Below are 24930 nucleotides of genomic sequence, written 5' to 3'. Positions count from 1 at the left end.
GTGGCTAGTTAATGCAAGCTGAGGAGGTTTTTGAATGCTGGACGCCATTTTGTTGCACGTGCTGCTGCAAACTTTGCAGTGCAAAGCCAGGCCGGGGAGCCAACTTAAGTTGAGGCTGCATAGGCCTTGTGGTGCATGTGATTCAGATTCTATTCAGTTGAACCTCTGGTTACAAAGTTGGTTGGACAGTGTTCTCGAAGCTACCCAGCATGAGTTTGACCAGACTGCAGGAGGACAGGAAGACTGGAGTGCCTGGAACAGGTGAGGCTGCAGGTCCTTTATTTTGGCTGCTGGTCCCTTATTTTCAAATCTGTAAGTTGACAGCTATGGCAAATAGGTTCTCCAGTAAGTGAGGAGGTAACAACTGTAGCAAAATAGGAAACCAAACATGTTAAAAATGCTTGAAATGGATCCTTTCCTCCTGCAAACTCAGAGGATCCAGCAGGTGGCAGCAGCTCACTAAAGCTTGATCAATTGATGGGGCCGAAGGAAACTGGCCAAGGAACATCTTAAGAAGACCACAAGTGGGAGATACCATTTTTGCATGTCCCCCCCCCCAATAATTCCAGCAAACAGAAGAAGAAAAATAGCACATTAAGTAGAAAACTTCTAATATTTGTCTGCTGTGTTAGTTTTCTTTGGGAGTTTTTTTTTAAAAAAAAGAGAATTAAAAGGGTTTTTTAAAAAGTATTTAAATATGAAATTTCCCCCATCTGCTCTGTCGAGTGGTAGAGTCCACTTTCCCACCTGATTCTGCGACAGGTAGAGACCACATCTCAGGAAAGGCAGCACCTGTGAGCAGGTGATGCCTGTTCTTCCTTTGAAGACTGATCCTGCCTGCCTGGAGGTCTTAATATTTGGAGGGTCCTGTGTGACTTGTGGATGACTCAGTCCTTCAGCAAATGTTTGCCTGCAGAGACAGAACAAGGTAGCTCTAATTTAACTAATGACTCATGCGCAGTCAGAATGACAGCTCACCCAGCTGGTTCCTAACTCTGCAGCCCGAGAGGCCATGAAGCCGCTTGGCAGTGCATAATTTGATTAATTGCAACCCGAGTTCGTCTTGGAGTATTTATACTGGGGCAGGGAGAGAAACGTAGCCATATGAGTATCATAGCCCACTGAATAGGCAGATCTGGCCTGTGCCGTTTAAGCTTCCCTCACCTACAAGAGGGGATATTTTTGTTTCAGACAAAGTGAATCTACTTCGTTCACAATACGTGGACCAAAACACAGCTATCCTTCAAAGTTAGCATTTATCCACTTTTTTTGACGCAGTTCTCCAACCAAATGAAGTGTATAAAAATGTGAATATTGGGGGGGAGTGCGCATATTTGTAAAAAAAAAAAAGGCATAAACATGCATAATGTTAGGGGAAATTGCTTCCGAAAATATGAATATTGGGATACATTTGCACTAAAACACTGGCAAATGTTTATGAGGACTTGAAAATATATATATATAATAATTTTTTATTAAGAGTTTTGTTGATACAATAGAGAAAAGACAGAATAAACAGAAAGTAAACATAAGAAAAAACAAGCATAAAATTTAACATCTTGCAGTACCCATCTTTTCTTCATCCTTTGGACTTCCTCACATCTCACGCTCCTGCGTTCCAAATTTATAATGCTTTAGCCCGCAACTTATCACCTTATTTCAATTCTTATTGAACACAGTTCCAATATTTTGTCCCTAATTTTGAAAATTTTTATCTAGGTCTTAAATATCTAATTTTAAACACAATGTTTATTCAAAATTTATTTTTCTCATGAAGTTCACTCATTCTCATAATACTATCAACTAACTTAATGGGCCCTGTTAGTCAAATCTGTCATCCTTCCTAGCACTCATATAGTTTACAATGTTTTTGTAGATAATCCTTAAATTTCTTCCAATCCTCTTCCACAGCTTCCTCTCCCAGGTCTCGGATTCTGCCGGTCATTTCTGCAAGCTCCATATAGTCCATCAGTTGCATCTGCCATTCTTCCAGCGTGGGCAAATCTTGAGTTTTCCAATATTTAGCGACGAGTATCCTTGCTGCTGTTGTTGCATACATAAATAATGTTCGATCATTCTTTAACACCCTCTGGCCCACAATGCCCAGAAGGAAGGCCTCTGGTTTCTTGGGAAAGGTATACTTAAATACCTTTTTCAACTCATTATATATCATTTCCCAGAAGGCCTTCACCTTAGGGCAAGTCCACCAGAGGTGAAAGAATGTTCCTTCAGTTTCCTTACATTTCCAACATTTATTATCGGACAAATGATATATTTTTGCCAGCTTGACTGGGGTCATGTACCACCTATATATCATTTTCATAATATTTTCTTTCAAGGCATTACATGCCGTAAACTTCATACCGGTGGTCCATAACTTTTCCCAGTCAGCAAACATGATATTATACCCAATGTCCTGTGCCCACTTTATCATAGCTGATTTAACCGTTTCATCCTGTGTATTCCACCTCAGCAGCAAGTTATACATTCTTGAAATTAATTTAGTCTTAGGTTCTAACAGTTTTGTTTCCAATTTCGATTTTTCCACCTGGAATCCTAACTTTTTATCCAATTTAAAAGCCTCTTTAATCTGAGTGTAATGTAACCAATCTCGCACTTTATCTTTTAGTTTCTCCATACTCTGCAATCTCCAATTGTCTCCATCTCTTTCTAATATTTCCCAATACTTTGGCCATTTGACCTCCATATTGGGTCTTTTCACTGCTTTAGCTTCCATAGGTGATAACCACCTCGGGGTCTTGTTTTCTAATAAGTCTTTATATTTTGTCCAGACATTAAACACTGCTTTCCTGACAATATGGTTCTTGAAATTCTTATGAATCTTAACCTTGTCATACCACAAATATGCATGCCAACCAAAAGCATTGTTAAATCCTTCCACGTCTAAGACGTCAGCGTTTTCAAGAAGCAGCCAATCTTTCAGCCAGCAGAAAGTTGCTGATTCATAGTACAACCTTAAGTCTGGCAGGGCAAACCCCCCTCTTTCTTTAGCATCAGTTTATATTTTAAACTTAATTCTGGGCTTTTTGCCCTGCCAGACAAATTTAGAAATATCTCTTTGCCACCTCCCGAAACACTCCATTTTGTCCACAATCTGTAAAGTCTGAAAAAGAAACAGCATCCTTGGCAATACATTCATTTTTATAGCAGCAATTCGGCCCAACAAGGAAAGTTTCAATCTTGACCAACTTTCTAAGTCCCTCTTGATTTCTAACCAACACTTTTCATAATTATCCTTAAATAGACTCAGATTTTTTGCTGTTATGTTCACCCCTAGATATTTTACTTTTTTCACCACATTTAACTCTGTCTCTTTCTGAAACCTTTCTGACTCTGAAGTTGTCAAATTTTTTTCCAGTACCTTAGTTTTTTGTTTATTTAATTTAAATCCCGCCACCCGACCAAACTCTTGAATCAGTTGTAATGCCCTTTTCGTACTAGATTCTGGCTCCTGTAAAGTCAAAACTAGGTCATCTGCAAAGGCTTTAAGTTTGTACTGTTTCGCTCTGACCTGAATTCCTTCCACCAACCGGTCCCCTCTAATCATATTCAGGAGCACCTCCAGGACTGAAATAAATAACAGAGGGGAAATAGGGCAACCTTGTCGTGTTCCTTTTTCAATTTTAAACTCTTCTGTCACCACATTGTTAACTATCAATTTAGCCTTTTGTTCTGAATAAATTGCATCTATCCCATTTTCAAAACCCCGTCCCACTCCCATCCCTTCCAAGTTTTTCTTCATAAACTTCCAAGAAATGTTGTCAAAGGCCTTCTCCGCATCTATAAATATTAGCACTGCTCTTGTATTAATATTTGTTTGCAGAAGTTCCAAAATGTCAATAATATTCCTTGTGTTAGCAAACAAATGTCTTCCTGGGAGAAAGCCTGCCTGATCTTTATGGATCACATCACTTAAAACCTTTTTAAATCTGTTTGCTAGAATGTCTGCAAAAATTTTGTAATCCACATTGAGAAGGGAAATGGGGCGGTAGTTCTTAAGTTGTGTCTTTTCCAATTCTGATTTAGGTATCAATGTGATGAAAGCTTCTTTCCACGTTTCCGGTGCTTTCTTCCCCTCCATAATCTCATTGCAAACCTCCATTAGTGGGTATATCAAGTGGTCTTTCAATGTCTTATAATATTTGGAGGTAAGCCCGTCAGGCCCTGGGGATTTGCCCAGTTGCATATTCTGAATGGCAACTTCAATCTCTTGTAGTGTTATTTTACCGTTCAGGATTGATCTGTTTTCTTGAGACAACCTTGGTAGTCCATTCTTTATCAAAAATTGTTCTATCTCCACCTCATCTTGCGGCCCTTGGGTATACAATTGTTTAAAGTATCTCTGGATGCACTTCCTAATGTCCACAGGGTTCTGAATATTTATTCCTTCAATCTCTAGGTTAGTGATCGTATTTAATTTTTGTCTCTTTTTCAACTGCCATGCTAGCAGTTTTCCACATTTATTTGCCGAATCAAATGATCTTTGTTTCATCAACTTAACTTTCCACTCCACTTCCTGATTTATCAATTTGGAGTATTGTGCCTGGTGAAATTTAATTTCTTTCAAGATCTCCTTTGACTTCGGTTTCACTCTTAGCTTCTTCTCACAGTCTTTGATTTTCTCCAAAATCTTATCTTTTTTCTCATTTTGAGCTCTTTTCTTTGCAGCGTTCTGTTGTATCAGAAACCCCCTCATAACCGCCTTACTTGCATCCCAGGTGATTCTTTTTTCCACCGTGGTGTTCAAATTTATCTCAAAATAGTCCTTCAAAGCTTTTTGGGCCTTTTTGGTAATCTCCTGATCTCTGAACAGGTTGTCATTCATCTTCCGTCTAAAGGAGCCGGTTGGAATTAGTCTCATATCCATCTTTACGGCGTTATGGTCGGAGCAGGTCTTTGGGCAGATTTCCACCTTTCTCGTCTTAGGTGCCAGACCTCTAGTTATCCATATTTGGTCGATTCTTGTCCATGTCAGTTGGGCTTCAGAAAAGAATGTTCCCTCTCTTCCCAGGGGGTTCTTTGTCCTCCAAATGTCAATCAAGTCCATATTGTCAGTCAGTTCAAAGAAAGTTTTAGGTAGTCTGCCATCTTTTGTCACATTTAGGCTTTGAGACTTGTCCATGTTGGTTGATGCCACCCCGTTCATATCTCCCATCATAATGATGTTGTCATAGTCCAGATAGTCCAGCATTGTCTCATGCAGCTTCTTGTAAAATTCCGATTTCCCCTCATTTGGTGCGTAAATTCCCTATATCAAAAGCTTTTCTCCCTGATTCTGTATCTCAATAGCCAAAATTCTTCCTTGGTCATCTTTAAATAGAAATTTTGGTGACAGGCTCTCCTTTGCATATATCACCACTCCTCTTTTCTTAACTCGGTCCGAAGAGATAAATTCTTGGCCTAATCTTTTATTTATTAACACTTTTCTATGGAGCCTAGTCACATGTGTTTCTTGCAAGCAGATAATGTCCAATTGTTCTTTTCTCAATATGTGAAAAATTCTTCTCCTCTTTTCCGGGGAATTGCAGCCATTAATGTTCCAACTCAGAAGTTGCAGAGACATCCTGAACAAATCTGTTATTTCTCTGGCGGTGGTATCTTTTTCTCTGGATCTTCAGGTTCCAAGGGTGCAGGTGTAGATAGCGGTCCAGGCCCAAAGGGTGTTTCAATCCCTTTCTGAAGGTCCTCTCCGTAAGCAATCAGAAATTTATCTCTATCTTCAGCTGTTTTAATTTTAACCTTCTTCCTTCTGAAGGTAAAAGATAGTCCCTGGGGGAATTCCCACCTAAAAATAATTGAATTGCTCCTCAGCAATTTAACCAGTTCAAGATAGGTGGATCTAAGGTCCAGAAGTTGTTTCGGAATATCTTTGTAAATTTCAGCTCTTGTACCCGAAATGTCCAGTGACTTTTCGTAGTGTAGGCCTAGTATTTTATCTCTTTCCTCCTTCGATCTCAGAATTATCAAACAATCTCTGGGCTTGTCTTTCCTTACCAACCTTCCAAGTCTGAAAGCCAACACAATTTTAAAATCCTTTTCCTCCTCTAAAGGCCAGAATTTAGAAAATTCTTTAGTCAGGAACTCAATTAAATTTCCTTGTTCAAGTTCTGGTATTGACCTCAATCTTAAATTATTTTCCCGGTTCTGCAATTCTATCATAGACAAATACATCTGTTGCTCGCCAACTTGTTTGTGCAGTGGTTTCACCTCTTGTTCTAGATTTTCAACTTTTTGACTAGTTGCCTCAGCTAATTTGCGATTTTCTGCAGTGGCTTCAGATAGCTGTCCAATTGATTGTACGTTCAGAGCCACTTGTTCAGTTATTTTGTTTAGGCAGGCTGCATTTTGGTCAATCTTAGCCGTTTGTTCATCCACTTTCTTGTCCAAAGATTCCAATTTTTCAAAGATTTTCTCTAGAATTGAACCAGATGCTCCTGCAGCCATATCTTCCAACTGTAATTGCTCAGCTTCTTCTCCCCCTGCCGACGGCAGAGTAGGAACAGAAGATCTACGTGCCTGTGAGGCTAAGGCTAAGGTTGTTTGTCTAGTTCTTACTCTGGCCTCTTTTTTTTTTGCACCACTCATTCCAGTTTTGTCTAGTAATCAAGGTCAAACTGAGTTGTTCCCATGGGAAAGCGGCAGCCCAGAGAGTAAACAGTCAAATAGGAGGAAAGGAAAGAGAAAGTAAAATAAAGTCACAACTGTAAATCCAAAATCCTCTAGAGGGAGCTCAGAATGTCTTGAGGGAAGAAGCCAAGTCAATAAAAGTCAATAAAGCCAATTTAGTTTCCAGGAACCTTCAACTTAACTTATATTTAGCAGAGTTGGTTTAAAAGGCATTACATTGTCTCTAACAAGTGCCCAGAATGATGTTTCAATGTAACCAGTCCATAGACACTCAGGTTGTAACAAACCCCAATTACAAAATGTCAAAGTCTGCAGTCTGACAGCTCTATTATTCAGGCAGTCCAAATACCTAGGCTTCTCAATAAAATTGTAATTCCAGAAGAAGGGGTTTAGCACAGTCCAAATAAAAAGAATAAATCACAAAGATAGGTAAAGTCCTCACTTTGCACAAAAGCAGCTTCAATGAATGCACAGATTAGTTATTTTTAACGCCTCTTCAAAGGCTCCAAACGTCGAAATCTTTTGCTTTGAAGTTTAAGCAGCAGCGGAAGACGGACTTCCTGTTTATATCTCTCCGCTTTTAGCCGAATTTATAATAATTTTAGGCTCAGATTTTACAGTCTTTTCTTACTCACGGATTGTTGCTTTTTGAAGATCGAATATTTCCAGGAAAAAAGGTCAGCGCTCACCGACAGCGGCTGTGCGGCTTCACTCCACGGGAATAGCGATCGACTCACAGCGCCGCGATACCCCCTCCACGTTCCGGAGCCCCTTACGGGGTCCCTTCTGCGTTTCTGGGGCCGCTTCTGGCGCCCGCCGAGTCCCACGACCACAGGCTCTTGCTACCTGTAGGTTTCCGATGTGGGTCTCCGCTTCGCCGTAGCGGACGACCCGTTTTCCGCGGAGCTTCCCCTTCACAACAAGAAGAGGACCCCCATTGCCGTTCGCGCCGCCTCCGGAAGTCTTGAAAATATATATATATATATACAGTGGTACCTTGGGTTAAGAACTTAATTCATTCCAGAGGTCTGTTCTTAACCTGAAACGGTTCTTAACCTGAAGCACCACTTTAGCTAATGGGGCCTCCTGCTGCTGCCGCGCCGCCAGAGCATGATTTCTGTTCTCATCCTGAAGCAAAGTTCTTAACCTGAAGCACTATTTCTGGGTTAGCAGAGTATGTAACCTGAAGCGTATGTAACCCAAGGTACCACTGTATAACAAACTGACATGAAAATGTGGAGAACTGAAGAGTGGAAAAATGAGAAACTGAAATTGAGAGGTTTCATCCATCCCTAGAAATGTAATAATTTCCAGGGCAAAGGGTGTTATTTCCCAGCAGTTTTAAGGCTCCATGTTTCTCTTCTTATAAAATCGCCCAACAAACCCCCTCACCTTGAGGTGTCACCGTTTTCTCTAGTGAGGCTCCTGTACCTTTCGCAGCTGTGTTCCAGGCAGAAATCCAACAGGAGAAGCTTCCCCTGCATGGGGAAATGTTCAGTTTAAATGTGTGCCTATCATCCAGCTTTTCAGAGGCAGAGGAGACTTGCCAGAAACCCCTCCAGATATTTGGGCGCAAGCTTCCAGGGCTGAGTTATGTTATCACACTGCCTTTACTATTTTAGCCACAGGTCTGGAGTGACACCTTGGTTTATGTAACTCTTCCCTGGCACCTCAGGTTATGTAATATGCTCTGCCTTGCCTTGCTATAAATAACAGGGTGAAGTGGGGAATGTTGCATGCCAGAGACCACACCCTAGGGCAGTGGCCAGAGCTGAACAAACTGACAGCCCTTTTGTAGATGCCAAACAACACTCCACATGGGTGCTTGTCCCTGTGAGGCATAGCTGTCAACCGTCCCTTATTTGGCGGGAAACTCCCTTATCCCAGCGCCGTGTCCCGCTGCTGTCCCAGATTGATGATGTCCCTTAAACTTCCCGGGTTTCATGCTCGCCCGGCTCGGGAGGGAAGCAGCGGCTCGGGGTCCTGAGCTGCGAGAGAGAGCGCGAACACGAGTTGCCGTGTTTTCGTCTCTCCCTTTTCCCCCTCAGGGGTGCGTCGTGAGGAGACGGGTGGTGGCAGGCGGGCAGGCAGCCCCTCTCTTGCGAGACTTCCGCCGCGCTGCCAGGGGAAGCTGGAGGCGGCTGCGGAGGTGGCCTGAGGGAGGAGGAAGAGGAGGGGATGGGGAGGGACGAAGAAGGGCGGCGCTTCAGCGGCCACCGCGATGCCGCAACCACCTCATGCTGGGCTCGTGGGTGAGAGTCTCTCTCGGGCAGGGAAGGGCCAATGGAACTCCTCGCACCAGGACAACGGCAGCCCCGACGTGCATAAGCTAAAATGCCTTATTTTGGCTGCTGATCCCTTATTTTCAAGGCTGCTGGTCCCTTATTTTCAAATCTGTAAGTTGACATCTATGGTGACTCCGGAAGGCTGACCCTAGGACTACCTTGACAGTGCAGCCTGAGAAGCAGGGAAAGCTTCCGTCACTTTTTCTCCTGAGGCTGAATCTATTTAGCAGCTGAAAAATGACAAACGTTCATTTTGGGGAGGTTATTTTCGGACGGATCACCTCAACTGTTGTTTAGTTGTTTAGTCATGTCCGACTCTTCGTGACCCCATGGACCAGAGCACGCCAGGCACTCCTGTCTTCCACTGCCTCCCACAGTTCGGTCAAACTCATGCTGGTAGCTTCGAGAACACTGTCCAACCATCTCGTCCTCTGTCGTCCCCTCCTCCTTGTGCCCTCCATCTTTCCCAACATCAGGGTCTTTTCCAGGGAGTCTTCTCTTCTCATGAGGTGGCCAAAGTATTGGAGCCTCAGCTTCAGGATCTGTCCTTCCAGTGAGCACTCAGGGCTGATTTCCTTCAGAATGGATAGGTTTGATCTTCTTGCAGTCCATGGGACTCTCAAGAGTCTCCTCCAGCACTATAATTCAAAAGCATCCATTCTTCGGCGATCAGCCTTCTTTATGGTCCAGCTCTCACTTCCATACATAATTACTGGGAAAACCAAGCTTTAACTATACGGACCTTTGTTGGCAAAGTGACGTAGGTACCACTGTACATGACTTCATGGGTTGCTGTATGAGGGACTACAGTGGTACCTTGGGTTACATATGCTTCAGGTTACAGACGCTTCAGGTTACGGACTCCGCTAACCCAGAAATAGTGCTTCAGGTCAAGAACTTTCCTTCAGGATGAGAACAGGAATCGTGCTCTGGCGGCGCAGCGGCAGCAGGAGGCCCCATTAGCTAAAGTGGTGCTTCAGGTTAAGAACAGTTTCAGGTTAAGAACAGACCTCTGGAACGATTTAAATACTTAACCTGAGGTACCACTGTACAAGGTGCCTGTTTCTGCTTCCTCCAGAAACACTCCACTACAGGGTCCTTTGAGCTAGGATGCTGATGGAGCGATGCTCAGTGACAACCGTCTTTGCACCCACTTCCCCATGTAGCTTTTTAGTATAAGGCCATATCTTATGTTTCTGATCATTACTCCAGCTATCTCAGTATTGTTTGCACTGACTGGCAACAGGTCTCCAACATTTCAGAGAGGGGTCTCTCCCGGGAGTCCTACCTAAAGAAGCCAAAAATCCAACCTGGGACGTCTAGATGCAGACATGTGCACCGTATCTTCCAGTAGAAGGCTTGGTTGTCTGTTCTGCTTCTGCCAAAGTCCCCCAACTTCTATCCCTGGTTTATAAAGCTACAAGTCTGGTAGGTGGGGGAGGTATTATGTACTGAAGTTCTCACCCTGGGCCAGCAGGGGGATACTGTAGATAGTTATGCAAATAAGGGATCGAAAGTGACATTCAGTGATTGGATAGTTTTAGAAAGTTGCTACAGAAACGTCGTACTGGAGCTCTATATAAGCAGGCTGACTGAACCCTTCAGTTCAGTTCTGTCCTGGCTTGTGAATAAACAAGAGCTGTTTGAAGAATCTCTGTGTCGTCTGATATGTTCACCCACAACCTAACAGGAGGAAATCCTGTGCCTTTAACAACTGCTTGATGCACAGGAAGTGAGGGTTTCACAGCTTCTTGATGACAGTAGATCAAGCTGCTTTTCAAGGCGAGGAGCAAGAGCTAGGAACAGAAGTTGGCAACCTTGCTGACCTGTCCCAGCAGTTTTGCCCAGGGGACCTGAATTTATCTTGGGGTGTGTGTGTGTTTGTGTGCATGCACATGTTTGAAATTAATCATATTGTTATGAATCTGGGGGTGCAAGACACCCTAGATTCCAGATTATGCTAGTGGTAGGATTTAATTTAGGTTTGGAGTATTAAAGGCAGGAAATAGCCAGACTCATTTGTATTTAGGATAGACCCAATTGCGAATTTGAGCTGTGCCAGACCTTGCTAATCTTTTAATGAAGCCAAGTGCTGGGACTAATTAAGTCAGGACTAGCTTGGGTAATTGGTCTTTAGCAATCAAAAGAAACTCACCTTAGAGAAGTGGGAGCCCTTTAACTGGAGAGATAAAAGCCAAGAGCTTAGAGAAGGGAAGGGAAGCAATATGGACAAGAGCTTAGGGCAGAGTTTTAAGAGTTATGCAACTGAGTTATCGAGCAGTGGGGCTGGAGAGAGAGGCAGAGAAATGGCTGGGGTGTGTTTGAATGCAATACAGTGGTACCTCAGGTTACATATGCTTCAGGTTACATACACTTCAGGTTACAGACTCCGCTTACCCAGAAATAGTGCTTCAGGTTAAGAACTTTGCTTCAGGATGAGAACAGAAATTGTGCTCCGGTGGGGCGGTGAGAGGCCCCATTAGCTAAAGTGGTGCTTCAGGTTAAGAACAGTTTCAGGTAAAGAACGGACCTCCGGAACGAATTAAGTACTTAACCCGAGGTACCACTGTACTGCACTTATAGAGGAGGCAGAACCTCTTGGGGTATGACTGCTATGTGCAGCCTTAGGCTCAGGTTGGATAAATAAACCATATGTCATAAAGACGCCGCAATCTCCGCTGTGCCTCATGGGATGGTATGTAGCAATATATACACTCTGCCATTAAAATGGGATGTTCTCTGAAGGAGGAGATTTTATCGGTGAATGATGTAAATGATAATTAAAATGATCAGGATGGAAGGGTTTCTTCCTTAATTTTTAAACAAAAAATGTTTTTGTTTTAAAACTTGCACAAATGTAGTGGAAGGATTCAAAGATTTAAAAGGGTTTTTTTGCACCTGGAGCTATGCGCTGAAATTGACAACGGGTTTCTAACTAATGAGGTCATAGGATTTTTGTTGCTCTGAGATGCATAGTTGTCGTATGGAATAGATATCATCACAGGAAGTGGAAAGGGCCATTAGAACTGTTTGATTTGTTGTTGCTTACAGACCAGTCCTATGCATGTTCAAAACTGATTTACTCTCAGGCTGATGCGCAAATTATTTCAGCCTAATCTTATGCAATGTTAGGTAAAGGTAAAGGGAACCCTGACCGTTAGGTCCAGTCGCGGACGACTCTGGGGTTGCGGCGCTCATCTCGCTTTACTGGCCAAGGGAGCAGGCGTACAGCTTCCGGGTCATGTGGCCAGCATGACTATGCCGCTTCTGGCGAACCAGAGCAGCGCACGGAAATGCCGTTTACCTTCCCGCCGGAGCGGTACCTATTTATCTACTTGCACTTTGATGTGCTTTCGAACTGCTAGGTTGGCAGGAGCAGGGACTGAGCAACGGGAGCTCACCCCGTCGCGGGGATTTGAACCGCCGACCTTCTGATCGGCAAGTCCTAGGCTCTGTGGTTTAACCCACAGCGCCACCTGCGTCCCTAGGCAATGTTAGGTGCTCTTAATTTATTTTCGTGTGCCTTGGTCCATCTCCCTTGGCATAGGATGGTGCTGTTAAAAGAGCTTGAGAAATGCATGGGATACGTCCGTTGGAGACTGCTAGCAATGATTACAGTGCATCTTTTTAAGCACTTTGTGAATATAATTGCCGCAGGACGTTGTGAGAGTTACTTGCCTCAGCCAGGAGGTGGGTGTTCCTAGGTTTGTAAAGATGCTTTCATTTGTCAGCAAGGTAGATTCTGCATTCAGTTTTGATGCTGGGGATTAACCACAGGAGTTGAATTTTGCCCTGATGAATGAAGTTTATGAGCTTCCCTGATGCACCTGACAAGCCAAATACCGTATTTTTTGCTCTATAAGACTCACTTTTTTCCTCCTAAAAAGTAAGGGGAAATGTGTGTGCGTCTTATGGAGCGAATGCAGGCTGCGCAGCTATCCCAGAAGCCAGAACAGCAAGAGGGATCGCTGCTTTTGCTGTGCAGCGATCCCTCTTGTTGTTCTGGCTTCTGAGATTCAGAATATTTTTTTTCTTGTTTTCCTCCTCCAAAAACTCGGTGCGTCTTGTGGTCTGGTGCGTCTTATAGAGCGAAAAATACGGTATATGTGGATCATTCTTCTTTCTCAAAATGACCTATAAATAAATAAAATTAAAATGTTCTCATTAGTTTCAGGAGAAACCTTGAAGGTGTGCTGAAATGTAGAGGGTGGCAGGGATGGTTGCTCGCCAAATTCATACACCCGAGTCCACTGGGGACTGAGCCTGCTCTGCATTTTTAAGTGCATTTTTAAGTGGGGGAATGCAGTTTCTGGGTATTTTCGCTTCTGTGGGTTTTGCAATACAGTTCTCTGCTCAAAAAAGAAAAGTACCAAGATACATTAAAAATGTGTATTTTGGGATAAATGTAATTTTAGAAAGTATTTTTTCAGGATTCTTAACAAAAATCTCCATTAAAATCCATTTCTCTTCTGCTTTTCATTCTAAACTAATCCCAAAGCAGATTGACGCAGAAATGATTGACTTATGATTGAATATGTGCAATGCTGGGGGGAAAGACGACACTTTCACTTTTTCATTCTTTTTAAAAAATTTTTATAAAAATTGCAATATTTTAAAAATGCAAATGACAACCTTTGATTGGGGAATATCCCCCCCCCCCAGTCCCAGAGGTGCAACTGTGTGTGCACCTAGTAGTGTGTGCACTTAGTAGTGAAATGTGCACTTAGTAGTGAAATAGTGCACCTTGCATCTTCTCAGAGTTGGTCCTCCTGTTCCTTTGCACCTGGAAAGGCTGAATTAAAAACAGCGTCGCCCTGGTGGATGCTGGCCTCCAGGGGAGGGTTATTACAGCAACAACAAAACCACAACCTGTCCCTGCTTGGAAGCCACATCCTGTCTCGTGGTAGTTCTGCCTTCCAGCCACGGGTTCTCTACAGGTGATTCAGTGGCAGTGGAGGAGTCCAGAGGCCGAATGAGGCAACCAGAGGGTTAAAACCAGGGAGGCCTCGCCCCTTTTCTCTTATGCAAATGACCCGTTTGCCTTACCTGTCCTAGCAGGGCAGGGTGGGGCTGTTTGCTGAAAAATCCAGCTAGGCAAAGTGACCAGTGTGGCTGAAGGCCTAAGGTAGCGATTTCTTTGCTCCCGGGGTAAGTAGAAATTTGTGTAAATCTCCCTGTGTCCATTTCAGATTGCTGATCAGAGTTTTTGAGCAGGTGCCTCTCATCAAAAGTGTAGCCCTAAGACTCCTCTCTTGATGAAGATGGGGGCTTGGGCAGGTTCACAACGCAGTATTGCATGTAAAACAGGTCCTTTTCTCTTTGGTTTGTAGTGGAGATTTTGCATTTTTGTTGTTGCTGTTTAGTCGTTTAGGTGTCTGACTCTTCGTGACCCCATGGATCAGAGCACGCCAGGCACTCCTGTCTTCCACGGCTTCCTGCAGTTTGGTCAAATTTTTGCATTTTTACAAGTGGCATTTAGAGGCATTTAACTGTTTTGTAAGGTAGTGAGTGGTGTTTCCTGGCAGATCACATTGGGAACTTCCGGATGAAGGTTTCCAGGAGAGCAGCTGTAGTGTGTTAAATCTGGTGGCATCTGGTGCTTTTTTTTTTTGTCACTTTTTTCTGTTATTTAATTTAATAAGTATTGGATTTAATGTAAATCTTTCCTTTTCTGTATTAGTTGTTGTTTTAAATGGTTTTGTTTTTTCTTTGTGTGTGTGTGATAAATGAAAGTTAATAAAAAAGAATATTAAAAAAAAAAAATCTGGTGGCATCAAATAAGACACTTGTTTTTGTCCCATGTGGCCGAAAGGAATCTCTCGAGCTTCTCTTGTGCTGTTTGCAACCCATCTAAACACTCTTAATTTGAGGGTAGAGCAAAGGTGAGGAATCTTATTGGTGCAGTTTGCACCTACAGTACCATATAAACAAACATACAGGTTTGATTTGTTTAGCCCTTGTTATCATCTCATACTATATTTCTGTACAGTGGTACCTTGGGTTACATACACTTCAGGTTACATACACTTCAGGTTACAGACGCTGCTAACCCAGAAATAGTGCTTTAGGTTAAGAACTTTGCTTCAGGATAAGAACAGAAATCGTGCTCCGGCGGTGTGGCGGCAGCAGGAGGCCCCATTAGCTAAAGTGGTGCTTCAGGTTAAGAACAGTTTCAGGTTAAGAACGGACCTCCGGAACGAATTAAGTACTTAACCCGAGGTACCACTGTAACTCAATCTGTCAGCCGGATGGGAAGCTGTGTTTTTTGTGGTGACATGGGAGAATTTGAATAAACAAACAGAAGCACCACACACTGATAATACAGAAATCAGGCTTAAGTAGAGAGATGTGACAGTGACAATATTATGCACACTCAACTTGCTAGGCCTGTTAGTCTCCCCTCAGCACCACCACCGGTTCTTCTAAGTAAACATGCAAATGGTTGCACTGTGAATCACCTGTTTTATTTTCAGTTTTCTTGGGCTAGAGCCCACTTTGCGAAGTCTCCCACGAAGGCATCCTGTTAAGATTGAAGAGGATTGTTGATGGATTGCAGTACCTGTAGTTGCTTTAAGCATAGAAGCATTTAGGCGAGGGTGGGAGAGATGGACAGTTTGGTTGTCTTGAAGTACCAGCACATGAGAAGTTGTTTTTTTTTTTAAAAAAAAAATAAATTTATTGATTTTCATCCAGTTATACATTTTAAATTGAATACAACATATTATACCTGTTTTGAACTTCCTTCAGCGCCTCTGACAATCATCCATATTTATACCTTTGATACACATTCCCTTTTTTCATATTGCCATTATTCCTCCTTACTCCCGTTTTTTTTTTTAATAAACAATACTTATTTGTATTTTTACAGTGCCTCTTGAAATCCCACTAACGTTGTATTTATACCACAAATGTTTTTCAGATAGTCCATCAATTTTCCCCAGTCCTCGATGAACTTTTGGTCTTTAGTAAATCTGATTTTCCCAGTTAATTTGTCCAGTTCCGCATAGTCTATCAATTTTAATCTCCATTCTTCTATCGTCGGTATCTCCTCTTGTTTCCACTTCTGGGCCAACAGGATTCTGGCTGCCGTTACAGCATATTGGAAAAGCTTATAGTCCTTTCTTCTTATGTCCTTTCCTACAATACCTAAAAGAAAAGCTTCTGGTTTTTTCACAAATGTATATCTTAATATTTTTTTCATCTCATTATATATCATTTCCCAGAAACTTTTAACTTTCTTACATTCCCACCATTGATGAAAGAACGTCCCTTCTTTATCTTTGCATTTCCAGCATTTGTTATCAACCTTATACATCTTCGCTAATTTTACAGGAGTCATGTACCATCTATAAAACATTTTCATTACATTCTCTTTCAATAACGTACATGCCGTAAATTTTATATTCTCTTTCCACAATTTTTCCCATTCCTCAAACTGAATATTATACCCAAAATCCTTTGCCCATTGTATCATTACCGATTTAACCTCTTCATCCTTAGTATGCCATTCCAGCAATATCTTATACATTTTTGACAGAATTTTATACTCATTGTTTATTATTTCTTTTTGGAAAAAAGCAACTTCTCAAAAAGAAAACAAAAAGAGAAGTTGCTTTTTTATGTGGATTCTCGAGTTTACCACTTGGTTTCGCTAACCAGCACCTCCTGTCCAGCCCTCAGCACGCTGCTTCTTGGGAATGTTAAAATTCAGGTTTATTGCAGCGGGTGCCACAGAGTTCTTGTTGGCCTCTGATTTAATTTCTTGCGCATAACTGCTTTGCAAAACACACCCAGTGATCTAATACTTGACGGGCCGCATGCAAACATGTCAAGGTCAGAGTAACTGTGAGGAGGGTGTGTTCAGTTTTCTAACTACCCAGTAAAGTTTCTCCCTCTCTTTTAATAAAGTACCCTGAGTTGCTATAGCGCCTTGTGATGTATCCTTCCTGTCTCCCCGTTTGGTATATATTTTAGCTGCTGTTTTGTCATGGGCTTGTGCAGATGTCATTATGAAAGGTCATTAGCATACAAAAACAGAGTCTGGTTCTGGGGTTGCTAGCCCCACCAATATTATGGTCGCGGGACTAAGATTTCATAGAATCATAGATCTGTAGAGTTGGAGGCAAGCCTGAGGATCATCTCGTCCAACCCAGTGCCGGATTTACATAAGCTATAGCTTAGGGCCCCACTCTCTTGGGGCCCCAAAAAAAATTAAAAGGGGAAAAAACTGGATGTACATTTCCAAAATATAAGATGAAAAACAAATATAATAAAACCTACACACAGCAACCTTGTTCTGTGTAGGTTCCTATGATGGAAGTAATGGGTCCCGTCTGCTAGCCTGCTCCCTAAAATATCACTGGTTTGCTCATTTCTATATATAGGGTGCCTACATTCTGCATATGGGACACGGGTGGCGCTGTGGGTTAAACCACACAACCTAGGGCTTGCCGATCAGAAGGTTGGCGGTTTGAATCCCCGCGACAGGGTGAGCTCTCGTTGCTCGGTCCCTGCTCCTGCCAACCTAGCAGTTTGAAAACACCTCAAAGTGCAAGTAGATAAATAGGTACCGCTCTGGTGGGAAGGTAAATGGTGTTTCCGTGCGCTGCTCTGGTTCGCCAGAAGCGGCTTAGTCATGCTGGCCACATGACCCAGACACTGTACGCTGGCTCCCTCGGCCAATAAAGCGAGATGAGCGCCGTAACCCCAGAGTCGGTCACGACTGGACCTAATGGTCAGGGGTCCCTTTACCTTTTAACTGTTGGAATGTAGGGCTCCCAGGTCAAAAAACGTAGGGTTTGCTGAGGGACTGAATCCTTGGCATTTCCCTGCGCATGGCCCCAGGAGCATAGAGGAGGAAGTCTTGATGAGTGACTATGAAACTGTCAGTAGAGCGCATTAGGTAGGACTTAACGCCCCTGTTGTCACAGCAACTGATCTATCCCACAAACCTCAACAGGAAACCTGCAAAAGGCAATTGGCGAGGGTTCTTGTTTTGTGCACTGCGTTGTGTTGCTCCTTCTCTCGTGATTGGCCGGTGGTTGAGAAAGTGAATTGTCCCTTTCCCGCCCGCCCTCAGCCATTTTCTCCCCATTAAGGCGCTGCGTCTGGGTTCTGTGACATACCTTTTTGGCTGGCGTTGGCAATGGGCGACTGGGTCCCCAGAGCGTTTTCCCGGCGCAAATCACGTCGTCCGCCTGACTTTCCCAAGGTATGGTGATGTGGGAAAGGTAGATAGTTGCTAACTAATTCAAGAGTGCTGCTTAGTGCTTGCTTTTGAGGTGGTGTAGAACTTGCCTTGTACTCCATGGACTAGGGCTGGAAATATGTGGATGTGTTAGGGCAGGCACCCCCAAACTCGGCCTGCCAGATGTTTTGGGACTACAACTCCCATCATCCCTGACCACTGGTCCTGTTAGCTAGGGATGATGGGAGTTGTAGTCCCAAAACATCTGGAGGGCCGAGTTTGGGGGTGCCTGTGTTAGGGCCTCTGGGCATGTGCAGAGTGTTTGCTCTCTCTCTCTCTCTGTTGAATAGCTGCAGTGGGTCACTTGCATATCTGGGGCCAGGAATATGAGATTCCTAGGGAAGTTCATGCACACCTTTTAGAAAGTAGTCAACAAGGGGGAAGGGTATTCCAATTGCTGATTAAAATACATCACACCCTGTTTAGAAGAGGTGGTGGATGATAGCAGGAAATTCATAATAATTTCCACCATGTAAAATCCACCCCCCCCCCCCCGCCCTCACCCCAAAGCTCCGGGGCTCTATCCCATGATTGTCAGAAGATGGGCCTATGCAGGATTCCCCATCGCAGCACCTCTGTGACTGGTAAATCTATTTATTTATTCTAGATTTTATATCCTGTCTTTCAAAAGTGAACATTTTTGCACAAGAAGGTGCACAAGGTAGACAAGCTAAACATAATATATATGCATATATAACAAAAATATGTAGGAATAATTCTAGTCAGTGTTTAACTGTGTTGCTTTGAACGTATGCTTTATATTTGCCTTTCATCAGTAATGTTTTATCCTGGGTTGTTTTTACTTGACGTTTTAACGTGTTTATAAACCGCTTTGGGGTTTTTTTCTTAAGAATATACAGCGGTAAAGAAATGAGATAAATAATAAATAAAATCTAATGAATGTAGTAACTAGTCAACTAAAACATTGAAACATCCGCCGCTCCCTGTACAATAGAGTCTCAAGACTACAGCTCCCAACATAACTTAAAATACAATTACAGCAAAAACAGTGCCACAGATTTCAGCAGATGTGCCTTGTTCGATTTCTGTGGAAAGCACAGGAGGCCTGTAGATTAGAGCAGCGAGCCCGTTCTTTGACTACATTCAATGCTCCATGCAGCTGTTATAGTGGGAAGAGGCCAGGGGGCTAGAGTACAGTATTTACCATTGCTTTTCTAAACAGTGGCATGCTATAATAATAATAATAACAATAATATTTTTATTGTTTATATGCCCCCATCTGACTGGATTACCCCAGCCACTCTAGGTGACTGACAACAAATTGAAACACAGTAAGACATCAAACATTAAAAACTAATAATAATAATAATAATAATGCTATATGTCGATGGGAAAGTTAGCTTCTGGAAATGTTTAGAGGTGGGAAATCCTGATGTATCCACTCTTGGCCAGGCCTAGAACTTGCGCTGCGTTTTAAGTGTTGCATGAAAAAGTGTTTCACAATCTGCTGTCCCTCCCCCCCCCCCCGCCCCCAAAAGCACCGTGAACTGAAAGTTGGTGCCCTGTCTGGAAAACGTTAGGCTGCAGTCCCATATCTAGTCATAAGCCCTACTGAGCTTGCTTCCAAGCAGACTTGTGGAGCTTTGCACCTTTGGACAAGGAAAAGCCTTTTCAGGACCTGAACTTTGCTCAGTCAATTTAGAGCTGTTTGGGGTTTGCTCTCCCTCCTTCTCCTCCTCCCCACATTGGCAAGACTGAGAAAGGAAGGGGAAGTAAAAATGCCAAAGGTCTGAATTTAGTCAGGGACAAGAAAGTGGGGGCTATTGTGATAAATGTAGACCTGAGCTAATTTTCTCTCTGAAGAGATTTTTCTGGGATTTTTTTTTTTATCTCCCTCTCCCCCAAAGACCATCATCTGAATATTTCTGTGGTGCCCTAATAATACTGCGCCCTGCAATGAGACTGAAGACTACCAGACCTTCTAATCCAACCCCCAAAGGACACAGTAAATAAATCAGCCTTTTACAGCCTGTTTAAAAGAGACCACAGATGGGGCTTGTGTACTATCTCTTGGAGTTGGGTGCCATAATGTGGGGGGGGGGCGCTTTTTAAAATATATGCTGGTGCTATTACTCCAAAGAGCAGTTTGGAGGGCTGCAGTGACCCATTTGCGGCTGGAGTCACGGCCACAATGACTGGGACTTGCTCTGGAATAAGCATGCATGAGATTGCAACTGTTTGGATTGTACTGAGGTCTTCGAGCAGTTTGCATGACTGTTTGGTTGTTGTTTAGTCGTTTAGTCGTGTCCGACTCTTCGTGACCCCATGGACCAGAGCACGCCAGGCACTCCTGTCTTCCACTGCCTCCCGCAGTTTGGTCAGACTCATGCTGGTAGCTTCGAGAACACTGTCCAACCATCTCGTCCTCTGTCGTCCCCTTCTCCTTGTGCCCTCCATCTTTCCCAACATCAGGGTCTTATCCAGGGTGTCTTCTCTTCTCATGAGGTGGCCAAAGTATTGGAGCCTCAGCTTCAGGATCTGTCCTTCCAGTGAGCACTCAGGGCTGATTTCCTTCAGAATGGATAGGTTTGATCTTCTTGCAGTCCATGGGACTCTCAAGAGTCTCCTCCAGTACCATGACTGTTAGCCGGCCACTAAAAATATTTGAAGTGACGCTTTTCCTGCGTTCCAAGAGCTTCGTGCAGTTTCTTTGTGATCCTTAATACAGACCAGTAACGTAGGCCAGCCTTGACCACAAAGTGGGGTTTCTGTGTCCAGAGACGGTTTACTTTTGAATGCTAGATTCTGAGCATAGGGTCCTGCTTTCATCTTCTGCCTCTGGGACTGGCTGACCTCTCTTGGAGACAGGGGTGCTGGCCTAAGGGAGACAGTGGCCTCATTACAGCAGACCTGTTTTGCTCTCCATGTTCAGGCCTTCAAAGATCCCGTTGCCACAGACGACTTAAAAGTGGCCCTGGTGGTGTTTTAAGCTGAGTGATTTGAAGAGAGCACAAAATAGGTTTTCTCCGCCTCCACCCATGTCTGCTGTTGGGGGTGAAATTGGGCGCCTCCACTTGCTTCCATAAACTCAGCCAGCGCTTAGCTGCAGAATTGCATTCAGTAGTAGAATATACAGAGTGATGATCCCCTCACTATCATTAGGTCACCGTTTCTCCTCCAAATCTGGTTCTGAAGTTTTGCAAAGAAGGTTCAGATTTCAGGTTCAGATTGGTTGAGAGTGGAGGGTTATTTCTTATTCCGTTAATATTTTCAGGTGGGATTCCATTGCTTGCCAGCAAATTCAGGTTGTGCAATTCAAGGCCTTGTGCAACAAACCCGATTCCCCCAAATATTGGATTATTTTTGCAATAGGGAACGTGGTGAGAAAATGTACAGTGGTGCCTCGCAAGACGAAATTAATCCGTTCCGTGAGGCTCTTCGTATAGCGGTTTTTTCGTCTTGCGAAGCAAGCCCATTGACAGCTTAGCGGATTAGCGCTATTAGCGGTTTAGCGGCTTTTAGCGGATCAGCTGATAAGCGGCTTATCAGCGGATCAGCTGATAAGCGGCTTAGCGGCTTAGGAAAAGGGGGGGGGAAGGGGGGAAACCCGCAGGAACTCGCAAGACATTTCGTCTTGCGAAGCAAGCCCATAGGGAAATTTGTTTTGCGAAGCGCCTCCAAAACGGAAAACCCTTTCGTCTAGCGGGTTTTCCATCTTGCGAGGCGTTCGTCTTGCGGGGCACCACTGTAATGAGAAGCTTGGGTTAATACTTGCACCGGCCGCTCCGTAAACAAATCGGAGTGAATGTTTGTTTGCCCAGGTTGTCTAATCTCCTTGCAAACAGATTGGGGTGAGTGCTCAATAAACAGGTTGTCTAGAAGCGCCTTGAGACCAGGGACTTGTCTTGAGCTGGCCACAGTGATCCATGCGATGGTCACCTCCAGGCTGGATTATTGTAACTTGCTCTACGCAGGGCTGCCCTTGAAGCTGACGCAGAAACTCCAGCAGGTGCAGAATGCCGCGGCGAGGCTCTTTACGGGGTCCTTGCCGCGGGATCACATTCACCCAGTGCTTTACCAGCTGCACTGGCTCCTGGTGGAGTACAGGGTCAGGTTTAAGGTGCTGGTTTTGACCTTTAAAGCCCTATGCGGCCTAGGACCCTCGTACCTACGGGACCGCCTCTCCTGGTATGCCCTGCGGAGGACCTTAAGGTCCACAAATAACAACACTTTGGAGGTCCCAGGTCGCAAGGTGGTTAGATTGGTCTCAGCCAGGGCCAGGGCCTTTTCAGTACTGGCCCCGACTTGGTGGAACGCTCGGTCTCAAGAGACTAGGGCCCTGCGGGACTTGACATCTTTCTGCAGGGCCTGCAAGACAGAGCTGTTCCGCCTGGCCTTTGGTTTGGACTCAGTCTGACCCTTAGGTTTCTGACCCTTATGGTTTTGATTTATGGGCTACTATTAAAATGAGGCTGCATTTTAAATTGTATTTTAACCCATATTTTAATAAACTGTTTGTTTGTTTGTTTCCCCCTCCCCATTATGTTTTATTGTAATTTTATTGGTGTTAGCCGCCCTGAGCCTGGCTGTGGCCGGGGAGGGCGAGGTATAAATAAATTATTATTATTATTATTATTATTATTATTATTATTATTATTATTATTATTATTAAGGATAGATGCCTAGTTCATGACTGAAAGAGATTTGACCCAAAGGGTAGCTGAGTCTGTGTGCTGCCTTTGTGTTGTGTAGGGTGAGTTGTGGGAGACCCCAAAAACAATACAGTCCACCCTGCTGCTCCACTCAGTCTGATATTCTCCCCCCAGCCTGTTCTCTGCCTCGGTAGTTCCTCTTGGCTGGGTTGAGTTTTGCAACCTGGGATCTATTTATGTCCTCAGCCCTTGGCCGTCGCCTGCCCAAGAATAAAGCAGCCACTTCCCCCATTCAGAGTCAGCTCAAAGACTCTTGTCTCCGTGCCTGTTTCTGTTGTAAGCTCTTAACATCTTTGTGAGCCAACACCCACTGGCTCTGAGCGCTCCCAACTTAGCTCAAGGAGAATGCCCGTCTGAACTGTTGAACTTTGTCCATGCTTAGATGACCTCTCGGCTCTGCCTTTCATGTTGCCTGTTTCGGGAGCATAGGAAGCTTCCTTCTACAGAGTCACACCTTTTTAGTTATACCCTTAACCCATACTTCTCTAGTGTCCTGGATCTGACTTTCCGTTTGGAAGCTGCCATTTCCCTTATCACCCCTGATTTCACATACACCCCTCCATCCATTCACATGTCTTTCTCTTCCTCCTCTTCCTCCTGCACGTGTCTTTTTTATAGAATAATCTTTATTGGTTTTTCAATTACATACTCTACATACAGATATTGTATTACATTTTACATTTATACTTGCTCCTAAGAGCTGACTTCCCTCCTTCCTTCTGGCTTTTTTATATCACCTCTAAATTTTTCGCATTGTCTTCATCCATTTTGTATACAGTGGTACCTCGGGTTACAGACGCTTCAGGTTACAGACGCTTCAGGTTACAGACTCGCTAACTTAGAAATAGTACCTCGGGTTAAGAACTTTGCTTCAGGATGAGAACAGAAATCGTACGGCAGTGGCACAGCGGCAGAGGAAGGCCCCATTAGCTAAAGTGATACCTCAGGTTAAGAACAGTTTCAGGTTAAGAACGGATCTCCGGAACGAATTAAGTTCTTAACCTGAGGTACCACTGTATTGTTCTTCTACTTCCATATTTGTCCATGATACATCTATAAACAAATAAGTTCTTCTATATATACAATTCTTGTTGTCTGTCTATATTCATTTACAACTACTATTATTTACATTACCCACATTATACATTTTACTTCTTATTTTTATTTATCCGATAATTTTCTTTGTATTTCTCATTATGAGGTTTATTTCAATTCTACTGGTTTCACTATTTCACCTTATTTTTCCTATGCACTACATAAATTTTTCCCATTCTTTCTGAAATGTTTCATCGCCCTGTTGTCGAATTTCCCCCGTTAATTTAGCTATTTCTGCATATTCCAATACCTTCTGTCGCCGTTCTTCTACTGTTGGCAATTGTTGTTGTTTCCAACCCTGGGCTAATAATAACCTCGCTGCTGTTGTTGCATATAAGAACAATTTCTTATCATTCTTAACAATATCCTCTGGCTTTTTCAAAAACGTATATCTAAAGATCTTCTTTAGTTCATTGTATATGTTTTCCCAGTATCTTTTTACCTTATCACATGACCTCGTGGATGTGTCGTATCTTTACTTCTAAATTTGTAGGACAGTGTCTGCTTTTTATTTATTTTTCTGCAGCATCCTTTTCATGAATATATGCATTTTTGCGGACCCTTTACTTGGTACATGAAAGTTTTGTGCCCATTACTGGAAAAGTCCGAAATTTGGACAAGTGTGAAATTTGAAGGATGGTTGTTCTTTGGAAAGTGCAAATTAGGGTAGTTTGCCTTCAAATGTGAACTGAACTGAATCTCTTCCCCTTACGCACATCTTGCCAGTGTGTTTTTTGGCTATGTGCACATTAGCTGCTTGAAACAGAGCGAGGGTCACAGAGTGGGTGGAGATACCTGCCCCTGATGCCAATTACCTGCTTGGTAATTGGGATGTGGGTGGCGCTGTGGTTTAAACCACTGAGCCTCTTGGGCTTGCCGATCGGAAGATCAGCGGTTCGAATCCCTGCAACGCATTGAGCTCCTGTTGCTCTGTGCCAGCTCCTGCCAACCAAGCAATTCGAAAGCATGCCAGTGCAAGTAG

At 43.5% G+C, this 24930-nt stretch overlaps 1 protein-coding gene across 5 annotated transcripts in view; it reads left to right on the top strand.

Annotated features, from left to right (window-relative positions):
* ARHGAP27 (Rho GTPase activating protein 27) overlaps positions 1-24930 on the top strand; it is a 72465-nt gene that overhangs the window by 18594 nt on the left and 28941 nt on the right. Inside the window, exon 1 of one of the 5 annotated variants that reach the window (XM_079949423.1) lies at positions 18003-18144. The exons of the other annotated variants lie outside the window; for them this stretch is intronic. Coding sequence (XP_079805549.1) covers positions 18079-18144 — 66 coding nt within the window. The 5' untranslated portion in view covers positions 18003-18078. Of the gene's footprint in view, positions 1-18002; positions 18145-24930 lie in introns of those variants that run through there. 5 annotated transcript variants of the gene reach the window in all.

Source organism: Podarcis cretensis (genome assembly GCF_951804945.1).
Source record: "Podarcis cretensis genome assembly, chromosome: 13".
Taxonomy (NCBI): Eukaryota; Metazoa; Chordata; class Lepidosauria; order Squamata; family Lacertidae; genus Podarcis; species Podarcis cretensis.
This window is presented reverse-complemented; position numbering and strand designations above follow the sequence as displayed.